Source organism: Crocodylus porosus, unplaced genomic scaffold (genome assembly GCF_001723895.1).
Source record: "Crocodylus porosus isolate Cpor-Errol unplaced genomic scaffold, CroPor_comp1, whole genome shotgun sequence".
NCBI lineage: Eukaryota > Metazoa > Chordata > Crocodylia > Crocodylidae > Crocodylus > Crocodylus porosus.
Window position 1 is genome coordinate 110,326,996 of NW_017728906.1, and position 12,373 is coordinate 110,339,368.

A 12,373-nucleotide genomic window follows, 5' to 3' on the forward strand; every position below is an offset into this window, starting at 1 on the left:
AATTTGGATGCTTATCTTGCTGGAATCCTATGACGCCAGCTGACTTCCTGCCCCTGGGGCAGGGGGCTGGACTTGATGATCTTCCGAGGTCCCTTCCAGGCCTAGTGTCTATGAAATCTATGTAAGTTTGTTCACCTGAAAAAGGTGAATTAATTTAGATCAAGAACAGGTTAATCCTGTCCACTGAATGTCTGCACACTTTCAGCATGCAGCTCTGGGGTCAGGAAAAGTCACTGCTCGCCCCAGCCCTGGGGCTGTGCTCTTCCTATGCCCCCAAACCTGAACAGGCAATTTTAGCCCCCCCACCCTGACCCACCACCAATCTTGCCAACCCTCCCAACTTTACTGACTCCTCCCCATACTCCCAGTTACTTGTACCAAGTTCTCAGTGTGGCTCCCAAAACTGGCAAATGTCTGCACATGCCACTTTAGAATAATGTGGCTTAAAGCAAGCTGTGTGATCATCAGGGATCCTGTTTTCTCTGACTAAAAAAAAATTCCCCAGTTTTTGGATTTAAAAAAATTTACCCCAAATCCACATTTTTCCATGATTAACATGAAACACTGCTAATATATTAGTATAACATTGCATTTTAATCACAGAATAGTGTAGATTTTGGGTTACCTTTTTAAATCTGAAAATTGGGGATTTTTTAAAATCAAAGAAAATCAGGATCCCTATGACCACAGACCAAATGTGGTGAATGTCTGCACTCAGAAGGAGTGAGAGATGAGCATTTTTGTGGATGATATTTTTTTTGAACTAACTGGTTGGTTGGGATAGGTTTAGGCAAGATTTCACATTACCCTTTCTCAGATCTCACTACAGCTTTACTCCAACTCTCACAGAATGACTCAAATTCACTTAAGATGTAACTAAGAATTTTAATGAGATTTAAAAAAAAAAAACCGTATTAGTCTTAGATACACATTTTTTTCTCTCTCTCTAAACTCCACTCTAGAGTTTTGACTTAGAATCTTGCCAACCCCTGGCTTCCTAAAGCAGAATAAAAAAACTAATGTACATCTTCCCAGCTCCTGGCTCCTATTCCCCTACACAGCATATGCATTCAACATTCTTCTCTGGCGAGAGGAAGTAAGTTAGCCCTCATTGTCCCTAAGCCAACTCAGAATTCATTTAGAACCAACCCCCTTCAATTATTTTCCATCTGCACCACACCAAGAGCAGATGGCTACACATCCCTGTAAAGGCCTTATAGCATATTAATTTTAGGTGGCTCCTGGAGCTTAACTCCTGGATTGTCCACATTAACACCTAAAACTGGTAGAGGTACCCTGATACATTGCTCCAATATTGGATTGGCACTAATATAAAGAAAATTGGCTGTATTAGAAGTCAGCCCAGTGAGGCTGCTGATTTGGCCAATACATCCCTGTGTGTGCATGCAGCTGCAGTGTAGCACATAGGCAGCAAGGTGCACAGCACGGCAGCATATCCCCACCTCCCAGTACCACTGCTGCCTGCCCTGAACCCAGCCCCCACCGAGAAGAGTCCAGTGCAGCCGCAACTCCAGCCTGCAGCTGCAGCCTTCCTGCCCCACCCCAAGCAGATCTGGAGGGACACTGGCTGGGCAGTCTGCTCCTACTCCACTTCTTCCCTCACCCTCATGTCCCCTTTCTTCCCACTTCCCTTTCCACCACAACAGGCTTACCAGCTGCACAAAGCTGTATTAGAAAAATCGGATCGGTAACAGCAAATATGCCTCCTTAAAAATTGGCTATCGGTATTGGCCCCTCAAAATCTCTATCAGTGTACCCCTAGAAACTTGTTTGAATAATACTTTAGGGAGCTTAAAGTTACAGCACTTCAGGGCACCTCAGATTCCATTAAAATGTGTCCACTCCCCATAGATGAGCCACCCAAGTTGCAATCCTCCAGCATCCCAGAATGCAGTATCTCCTCCATCACCCTCTTTTTCTGTGTAGATGAATTTTTCAGCCCCTGAACTCTACTGCCTGGGGGAAGGTGAAGGTAAAGCAGGTACTGGCACCAAGCCAACTCTACCTCCCAACCCCAGCAGTGTGACCTTCCTAACTCTAGGGGTGCAATGCTGTAGATACAGCCTGCAAGAGCATATGCCAGCTAGCCAGGTTGCAGGGTATAGATGGGTCTTGGCACATACCACATGGCCACACTCATCTGGATGCAGCTTCTGGGTCGATATCACATTGTGTTACAAGCAAGGTGAACATTTTTCACTTTTAGGAATAAGTAGATCATTCAGTCATTCAAAATGTATCTATATTTCATTTGAACACATACATAAATCTGAGAGTGAACAAGAATGAACAAGAAGTCATTTTAATATTTGCTATCCTCCAATGTATAATGAGAAAGGTTTATTTAACAACTAGTGCCATACATTTTCAGCAGGGGGAGGAAAAAAAACACTTTATATTCATTTCTAAGGAAAATGAGTTGTTAGAGAAAATGTCTAATCCCTTTCCCAAACCATCTTATGCTGTAGGAAGGAGAAATCACACCAGTGAACAGAAAGAAAAAATAATTTAAATCTGTCATTCTCAATTTTTGCAGAAATAAAGCATTTGAGTACCATACAAAAATTCTGTAGAGGAATCCTTCTCATCCGTAACTAAGACATGGGTGATCAAGAACAGGCATATTTGACACAAAGGGTTAACTTGGGCTTAACGCCCATGGAGCAACAGTTAGCTCTCCCACCTCTTTTTTGGGGAGGGGTGTGCTATTAGATATACATTAATTGATTCTGGGGGACAACTAAGGAGAAAACAGGGCTGGGAGCAAGGTAATAGCTTCTAAATGAGCGCACCAAGGAGAAACTGAGTAGACTACACTGGACAGTGCCCACTGGCCCTCAAGTGGTGAAGAAAAGGAAACCCTTCTGAGAGACAACTGTACTTCACATGGAAAACATTGGCATATGGAGAAAGCTAGGCTACAATGGAGAAAGCTAGGCTACAGGCTACAAACAGAGCTTTACTGTAAGAAAAAATAAAAATTACAGTTCATCTTGCAACAATAAGTACAATTGAAAGCCTAAAAAATAGAAGCAAAAAATTATACACCATCCTATGCAGGATTAACCTTTTCTTTCCTTTTTTCCTTTTTTTTTTTTACATTAGCCAAACTTGCAGGTGCTTGACTGTGTGCTTCTCAGTGTTACTGTGTATGCAATCATAAGAGCTAATAAGAGGCACCAGCTGCAAAGTTAATCGTTATGTTTAGCTAAGGTGACAACTGCAGATGTTATATCAAATTGTAAAGGAAACAAAACTGATATATATTTTGGACAGTAGACTCCTATGTTGAGCTTTGGAGTGCATGAGAATGACACTCACACTGAAACAGACTTGAAATAACTTCCCAAGAGTATGCAAATTATAATCACACCTACCATCAAACTTCTTGTGCCGGGACACAAAGGTGGTGCGCACAAAGTGACTTGTCTCTTCCACCAAGTTTTCAAATTCCAGTTTACTCTGCTGGCTCAACTTGTCCTCCATTTCTGATGTGCAGCATGTATATTCCTGAGGGCAGATTCGCAAATGTTCTCCTGGAATAATAAAGAAGAGGACATTGTAGATTTACAAATGGAAATAAACCATTGGTTTGCATTAATTTAATATACATATTTTTTTCCTGAAATGTATCATTTCTTGTTTATCTGATGAGTTGATGCTAAACTGAAATGATATACAAATGATTCTCTCTCCTCCTGTACCACTTTCCAGATTCTAGAGTCTGCACTTGGGAATACTTTGTATTAGTATGTATAGCTTGACCCCTATCCTGTATTTCCCGCAATACTGAGCACTTTTCCTTTGCAGTGCCATTTGGGTAAACTGTATTTCAAAGGATGAATCTCTTCTAATGTTAAGCTGATTCCCAACTGGAGGATCCCCTCTCTGCAAATGCAAGTAGATGAAACAAGCTGAAGACAGTTGCCTGATCTTTGTTTGAATTTGAAATGTCCTGAGCAATATAGCTGGTAACAGGGCCAGTAATTAGCTGTCATTGCTTTCTCTCTACCAAAATCTTAAATAAGAAGACTATATATTTTGAGAGCCCAACAGTACTCCATTAGGCAGAATGGCTGAGCAGAGGAGAAGGGGGAGAAAGTTGATGTTTTTGTCAAGTTTTTTTCTGCCTATATATTTTCCCAGGTGTAGCAAATCCACCCCCTTCCATCTCCCACACTCCTTTCTGCTTGAGTAAGTGTACTTTAATGGGAATGTTTGGATGTCACATGTTTTCTTGGACAACATTTCTTGTCAAACACAGCAAATGCTCCAGTGAATGGAAGAATGCAGTGAAGGGTTTAATTAATGCTTTTATAATATGAAAACACAGTGTTAAAGGTAATGAAAGCCTCTTATTTAATTCAATAGAGTTATCTTTTGATGTATTGCGCCATTTCTGAAAATATTGCTTTCTTAGTGCAATTTATGAGTGGAAGCCAATTCCTTAGCTCATGAAATTAAAATGGTCTCTTATTATATGAAATGTGAATTTCCAATTGACACTGTGCTATGGTGTCAGAAATGTTTAGCTTGGGATGTTCAAAGAAAGGAAATTCCACTATTCCTCTGGAGAAATGAAATAAATAGCATGCTCCTGTGACTAAAGTTACTTTTAAAGCATTTAAAACATTTAGCTTTCTGTATACTAGGTCCTGCAAATCAGTTCAAATATAATGATGTACAAAACCCAAGGATTAAATAAACATTGGGGACCTGATTCTTGTTTATGCCCAGGCCACCTGGCATCACTTTTGAGGATACAAACTGAGTTTATATGTAACGTATTAATAATTTAATCTGCTCTTATTTTGCATAAATGAGAATCAGGCCCTGAAATTTAAAAGTGCCCAGAGAGTTCAGATATTATCTGCAATAAAAATATAAAAGGAAAAAAAAAAAAAAGACTTATACCTGCTTAGAATGAATGCTGTCCTTAATATGCCCTTCCTTCCTTCCATTTTTTTTTTAAATAAAAGGAAGATTTTTGTGGTAAAGCATAATAATTTCCCCAAACCACTAATAATTTAATTTGTTCCTTTGTGATATTTCACCTATGCTGCTGTGGACTTTCTTTAAGAGATCTCAAAGCTTTCTAAAAATGCACAGCAATTGATCTTTCGAAAGGCAATTCTGTTATTGCTTTAATTATTACTGGTATTAGACTAGTATCTTGGGGCCTTGCATAGTCATGTACTTGGGAATGCCATTGTGTTAGGCACTGTACAAAACACAAATCAGAAAGAGTGGTTTTAGAACATTCTTACTTGTTAATTAAAGGTCAGAAAAATAATCCTGACTGAAAACTAGGTACCTTTGAAATCAGTATAAATAGATTTGCCCATTTGAAATGATTACATAACAAACAAGAAAGAAAGAAAAAAACCCACTAGGCATCTTTCTCAAACCACAAAAAACCACCAAATTTTTACAAGAAAATACCCCTTGCCCATACATTCCTTGCCCTTATGTACCCAAAGGTTTTCTGCTTTGCAGTAGTAAACATTTTCATTTCTAGCTAGTGGTAGTTTACTTCTCCTTTGTGTTGCATTCTTTATTTTCCCCTTCTCATTATGGATCTACTTTCTCTTTCCAGCTACATTTACATCTCAAATTACTTTAAAGCACATTTTAAATACTTGGTTACAACCAAAACCATTCCTGTGCATTTATTCATTTATTTTTGCAACTCTCTTCCCTTTTAAGTATGTATTTTCATGTGATGACCTGTTTCACTTCTTGTGTCCTTAACACAAGACTGATAGTCACTGGCTTCAGAAATTCCATTTCTAAAAAGCTTATCATATGGCTCTATTTAGGCATTTTTTTTATATGCATGACAAAAGGAACATTCCTGACACAAAGTCTATCGCCTTGCCAAATGTCAGCCCTCTTTCCCGAAGTCTGAGAGCCATACAGTATTTCAAACAAAAAGTCTCTAGACTTTTGCTTTGAAATTGTTTATCAGTCAATCCATGGAAAACAAAAGGTGCCATGGCCACTTTGGGATTTTTTCTTATAAAACTAGGTAGCCTTTATTAATTAAGTTCAGTGTCTTTCTTATTCTATGCAAGTTTTCCTCATCAGTGACATTAAGACTGCTCAGATTGGAAGGAACTCTGGAGACAATATTTTTATTGCCCTTCCTTTATTTCCTTATCAGGCTTATTTACCATTTGAGTTTTGCAATGCAGTGTTCTAGTATCTTAAAAACAGTTTAATTATTGATCTGTGTATTTAAACACCTTAAGTATTTTACAGGCTTCAGCTATGTTCACAAATAATATGCCACTTTTTGCCCTGGGGAAACTCCACGTGTTTTACATTCTTCTGTTCATTTTACCAAAGATTATATAACATAGGTAGCAACTGCTAGGACCAACTAGTTTTTTTTTTGTTGCAAATGGTGTCTCCAAAGATAAGCTTGACAAAAATTTATAGTTATACTGCACAAGCTCTAAGCCAGACTTAAACAAGTAATTCAGCAGTTCCCCCTGACCTACCACAACTCATCAAACCACTGTGTTTCCAACTGAAGATGCTGACTTACATCTATCTCCTTTTGTGGTCTATGTTTTATAAATCAAATCAATTGCCAGTTACAAATTTAGATCTTAGTGTTCAATTTCAGTTTTATTATAGCTGTAATCTCACACCTGTCTTCACTTGCTCCAAACTGGCAAATTTTACGGTTAAATTTGGTAATCTTGCTTGTATGGGGCTGTGGATTGTAATAAAAAAAATTATAAGGTACTTGCATTTATACTTGGGTGTACAGCATTTTGGTGTCCCCATAAAGTGCTATAAAATTATAAAAGCTCATGAGAGCTTTCAAAAAATTACAACTTAAAACTCTTAAATTGAGTAACTGCTTCTACCTGCCACGAGTTGTTTGAGTGCGGTAGCTATTTGCAAAGGTTACAGTATGAACACACAGTGAACCTTTATGGAAAATAAAATTAGTCTTAAAAATCTCTGCCCGTGATTTTCACAAAGGGCTGACCATGAAGCTACTTATCATATCAGAAGTGAAAATATGATAAAATAAACCATTTAAAGGAGGTCAGATTTGTATAGGTATGCCGTAAATTCCAGGGGCAATAATTCTTTGAGATATGATTAAGGCAAAAATTGCCTAAATAAAAAACAATAAAAAATTCTGCAATGTATTTTTCTCCATGTACAGGTATTTTATGTCTGATTGCTGCTAACAGAAATACTCAGTTAATATGGGCTCTCCTCTGTACCTCTAGCTGCAAATGCGTGTTAATGCATTCATGTCATATGAGCTTTCAAACTCCGTCTCTAAGGCATGGGTTTTCAACCAGGTTGCCATATTGTTCTGGGGTGCCCCAAGGTCCTTACAATGGTGCTATGGGATGCTACACGATGTTAGTATCGTTAGGTTTACAAACACGATTCACAAAATAACCCCAGAGATTTCAAATAAAAATCCAGAGCTGTGATCTTTCTGGGCTCTTTTCAATAGAAAAACTAATTTATTGGGGGTGGTTTGGGGCGGGGGGGTGGTTTTTGTTTTTCAGTAAAAAAGAGAGTGAGATTTAATAGATGGCCAATTTTGAGGAGTGCCTTGAGTCTCCCCATGGGTGTCTAAAGTCAAAAAAGGTTGAAAACCAGTGCTCTAAGGGCTCTGAAGCAAGGTATGCTTTATAATATCTTTTGTTGGGCCAAACGTATAGTCAGGAAAGGTATTAGACAACCTTTTGGGCACAAAAAGCCCTTCTTCAGGGATGACTGTCTTCAAGTAGAAACTTTTAATCAGTTCATAGCAGATTACATTTATAAGGGGTACAGTCTTGTTTCTCAATTAGATTTTGAATCTAATCTAATATGTTTTTAGAAATACCTAAGAAATTGATTTTTAAATTGCATTAAAAGCCCTCTCTCCACTTACTGCAATACAAAGGTTTTTTCTATATTGGAGTCTAACAATGAAAGTTTTCTAAACAGAAGTTCCTTCAGTGTTCTCAGCTTTATTTTAAAACACTGTAATTGGTAAATGAAGTGCATATCTTTATTATGATAAAAACATGTTTTATAGATTCATAGATGTTAAGTTCAGTCAGTTGGTCATAGAGTCTGACCCCTTGTCCTGAGTAGGAAAGAGCGCTGGGGTCAGATGACCCCAGCCAGGTGCCTATCCAGTCTCCTCTAGGTAGGGGAGAGCACCATCTCCCTTGGAAGCCTATTCCAGATTCTGGCAACCCTTGCTGTGAAGAAGTTCTTTATAATGTCCACTGTTACATAGTTACTACTTTTTTCCAAAAGACAATACTTGGCCCAGTTAAGAATCTGGCTCATGAATCCTACAAAATAGCAGAGAATTAAAAAAATATAACTTGTTATTCGTTAAATTACCAAGTACTTAAAGATAACAAGAAATATTGAGTTCATCATCATTTTAGCCAGCATTCACAGGGTAAAAAGTAAAATATCATTTTGTTGGACCAAAACTGTTTCCTAACTAACAGTCTTGAGGCTTCTTCTGACTTTACAATTATCTTCTCTGTGGGATATTTGCAGCCCTGCAAGCAACCTCAGTGAAATTGCACCTGACATTCAAATTACAGATTTGAACTTTCCTACTTAAACTAAAACTCAGATAATAAAAGAATTAGTTTAAAACATATTTCTTGGAGAAGACTAAAGTAATATTTACAGAAAACAAGCTAAATAAATGAGGAAATAAAACAGCGCACAGAAGCAGGGTGACCAGGTGCAATTATTGATCCCTCTAAATTCTGAGCACCTCATTATCAAGCTTGCACGTCCACCTTACCCTAATAAACCAACTCACCCTCCCCAATGACAGAAAATGATGTGTTTCTCTTGCCCTGGACACCAGTCATCTTTCTTTAGATTCCTTTGGTTCCTTGAGTGTTTTGAGGTCAATTAAAAAATGAGTACCTTCCAAACAGACCGATAATTAGTTAACAGTCTCTTCATTAGGAGTCCCACAGGGAACATTAATTTACAAGAAGACATGACCCTGCTGTCCTTGGACAGCCCTCAATAATAAGTCACAGAAGATGAGGCCAAGGCAAACCTGTTCATACCAGGACTACACAGCTGTGAAAGAAAAAGCTAGAGTCCCTAGAGTCTTCCGAACTAAACTACTAGAAGCAGCACCACTACTGCTACACTCAGGTTCATTTTATTTTCCAAGCAGAGTTAGACAATTGGCTTTTGATAACACCGCTTTGTGAGGAGAAATTTTAGCTACCTCTTGGGTGTGTATTACTGACATTTTGCCCAGTGCTTGGAAAGCAAACTGTAAGGCTGTGATTCAACATCATGTATTTTTATTATCTCCCCTGTGTAGCAGGAGTCTCTTGGGATGCCTAGCTTTTTTCCCCTCGTGGAGTTAAAAGCACGGGCATGGCTTCACTGCTCCAGTCCTCCTGGAAACAGGAAGATTGGAGCAGCCAGTGCTCCCCACACTTTCCCCAGAGCAGGATCACTCTAGTCTGAGGAAGGCACCATGTGCAGGAAAAAGGACAGTTGCAGGATGAACAGCTGTATTGCTCCCTCTCTGGGGAGCATTTCTAGCATTAGAAAATTACCATTGCTTCAAATGAATGCCTGTTGATGGCCTAAGTTTTTGTATTTTGGATGTCCTTTAAATATTATTTTCAGCATGATAGCTAGATCAAAAGATTATATGATAGTGAACATATAAGCAATCATTCAGCATTCATTTGGGTGAGTCAGAATGTGTCTGCACTATAATCTAAAGGTGTGACATCCTATACCTGACACATGGCGTTTCTCAAACTAAATGTTCTCCCAGGATCCCAGAGACCGAGACTGGTTTGTCAGGTTAGGGGCTGTTGTGAAAAAATCAATCTCAGTTAGCCAGGACTTTCTGGTTTTCTAGGTCAAGCTAGAGCCACACCAGGGTTTTAAGATTCTTAAACCAGCTGGCGCCTTGGATTGATTCATGAAGGACTACCTTTCTAAATGCTGACTTTGAAAGTTCAGCATTTTCTGCAGTTCATTGGAATATCACCTTTGAAGCCAAAACATTTCCCTGAAGTGCTCTAGAAACAATATTTTGGGGGGAAAAATGCTTCTCTAGCAAATGTTCTCCCCTTATTCAGAATAACTGCACCTCTAGGCTAAGGACAGAAATTACACACACACTGGTAAAAGTGACTGGAAATCAGTTCAAATCTGTAACACAATAGAAGCTCAGAGCACTTGAACTGCTTTCATGATTGTTGAAACTGGTTTAAGATAAACCTGGATGGCTGTAGTATCAGACTTAACTGATTTAGGCTAAATCAGTTTATTGACCTTCTGTCCCAGATCCCCTCCAGATTCAAGTTAACTCACAGTCCCCCAGCATCCCAGAATTCTTTGCACCATTCCCATAACCCCCATACCGCAGGGTGGGTAGGATAGCCTTGGCTCACACTGTCTGCTCTAGTTGAGCAGGAAACAATGCTCTAGCACCCCCTGGCTTCTGGCCTGGGCCACTGTAGGCAGATGGCTGCATTTCTGGAATCAGAACTGAATGTCTGTTCACTTGCTTATCGGTTCAATCTACACAACTTGGACTAACTCACAAAGACTGAATTGATTCAGACTCTGATTTTTTGACTGTCTGTATTTAGCCCTAATGTCATCCAGGTACTATTATACTGAAACAATGACCACAAAAAAGAAAAAAAAAACACTCCTTTTAAAAAATCCTCAGATCATAACAAGTATCTCTAGAACCATTTCAGATTTCCACCATTTTCTCCATTTCCTGAAAATCTGGGTCCTGTGTTAATATACACAACCTCTCATATTTAGGAAGGCTTCACCAGCTTTTTCTGTTATTGCCCTTGTGTAGTTGCCCTGTATAACTTGTGATACTTGCCAAGGTTCAAGGTCTTCAAAAAAAAAAATCAATAACTGAATGTAACAGAGTTCCTTGACCTTCAAGTTTTTTTAATGGTAAACATTTGACCTTTATGATTAAAGATCAACTTGAAAGAAAATACCCAAGCCCCCTCTTATATAACCACAACACTACAGCAGGCCTTTTCTACTAGGAGAACAAAAGGGCCCCATGTATTTTAATAGTCTTAATAGAAATGTCTGGACATTGAAGCATAGTCTAATAAGCTAAAATGTGCTTGACCTCTGACTTCTGTGGAACCATTATTATTTTATTAATATACCTGTCCCCTGTCTATGGGTCATGATATATCCTCCAGAAAGATAAATTAATTTTCTTTTCATTCTTTAAGGAGGAGACATTTGTACACACTATTTCTGTTGACTTGCTGTTCATCTACAAATCTGTAGAATACATCACCTCCCAAACCTTGCAATCCTTGATTCAATTGGGAAATGCCTTTCAGAAATTTGTTTGATAAAGGTTTAATTCACTCATCCCAATACACAGATTTCAGATGTCAAGGCCAAGTGGGCCTTGCAGATTCCATATTTGTTGAACAGGCTGGGGAACCTTTCCCCACCCTACCATTACTAATAAAACCTGTATTAAACAGGGTCTTTTTCTTCTTTTGTTTTTCAGGGGGTTTTATATTTATATTTCCACAAAGATTTTTTTCCTCTGTAGAGAAACAGTCTGATAGTATGCATGAGGGTGGGAGTGAGGCACCCACATATACACCTCCCCTTCCTGCTGCACTATGGCTAACATACCCTATTGCACCTTGCTCATACCCTTGTGGATGAAAGGGCCTGGCCCGGCCAATACACAGCCTGTAGGCAGGGTTACTGCTGCAGCTACTGGAGAACCTGCTTGGCTTCCCCAGTGTCTTGCTTACTCTGGGCAGCAGGAAGAGAAGTGGCGGGGGTGGAGAGAGGGGCAGGGCAAGAGAGAGCTGCAGCTGGGTGAGCACAGAGAGTAGGGCTGAGGCTGACAGCAACATGGAACCCGTGCCCAAGGGGGTGGCAACAACGTGAAGCTCTGGTGGGCAGGTGTAGGCATGAGAGGAGGTGGGGGATGCTTGGGGCAGGGTGCAGCAGCAGCTGGTGGGGGTGCTAAGGGCAGGGCACTCATGCCTGATGTAGGTACTGATACCTAGTGGCACATAGCTCCAGCCAGCTCTTCACATGGGTGCGAGGAGTGCAGCTTGGCCGGGACACCTCTATTGCTGGGCTCTGTGCCATGTACGTGCAACTACTGCACTCACAAGCCACTTGCATTTCATGGGGCATGGGAGGCAACCAGACCCAGCACATGGAACTTCCCTCTGGTGGTGTATGAGTGCAGGAGTTGCACTTGTGCAGCAGGGAGCCCTGGTGATACAGACATGCTGGGCAGGATGCGCTTCTCACTGCAATGTACAGCACTGGCTGCTAGGTGCCA

At 39.8% G+C, this 12,373-nt stretch overlaps 1 protein-coding gene across 1 annotated transcript in view; it reads right to left on the reverse strand.

Moving 5' to 3' along the window:
- Positions 1-12,373, reverse strand: part of GPC6 (glypican 6) — a 1,259,017-nt gene that overhangs the window by 863,377 nt on the left and 383,267 nt on the right. The window contains exon 2 of the mRNA XM_019529756.1: positions 3,399-3,557. Coding sequence (XP_019385301.1) covers positions 3,399-3,557 — 159 coding nt within the window. The remainder of the gene's footprint in view (positions 1-3,398; positions 3,558-12,373) is intronic.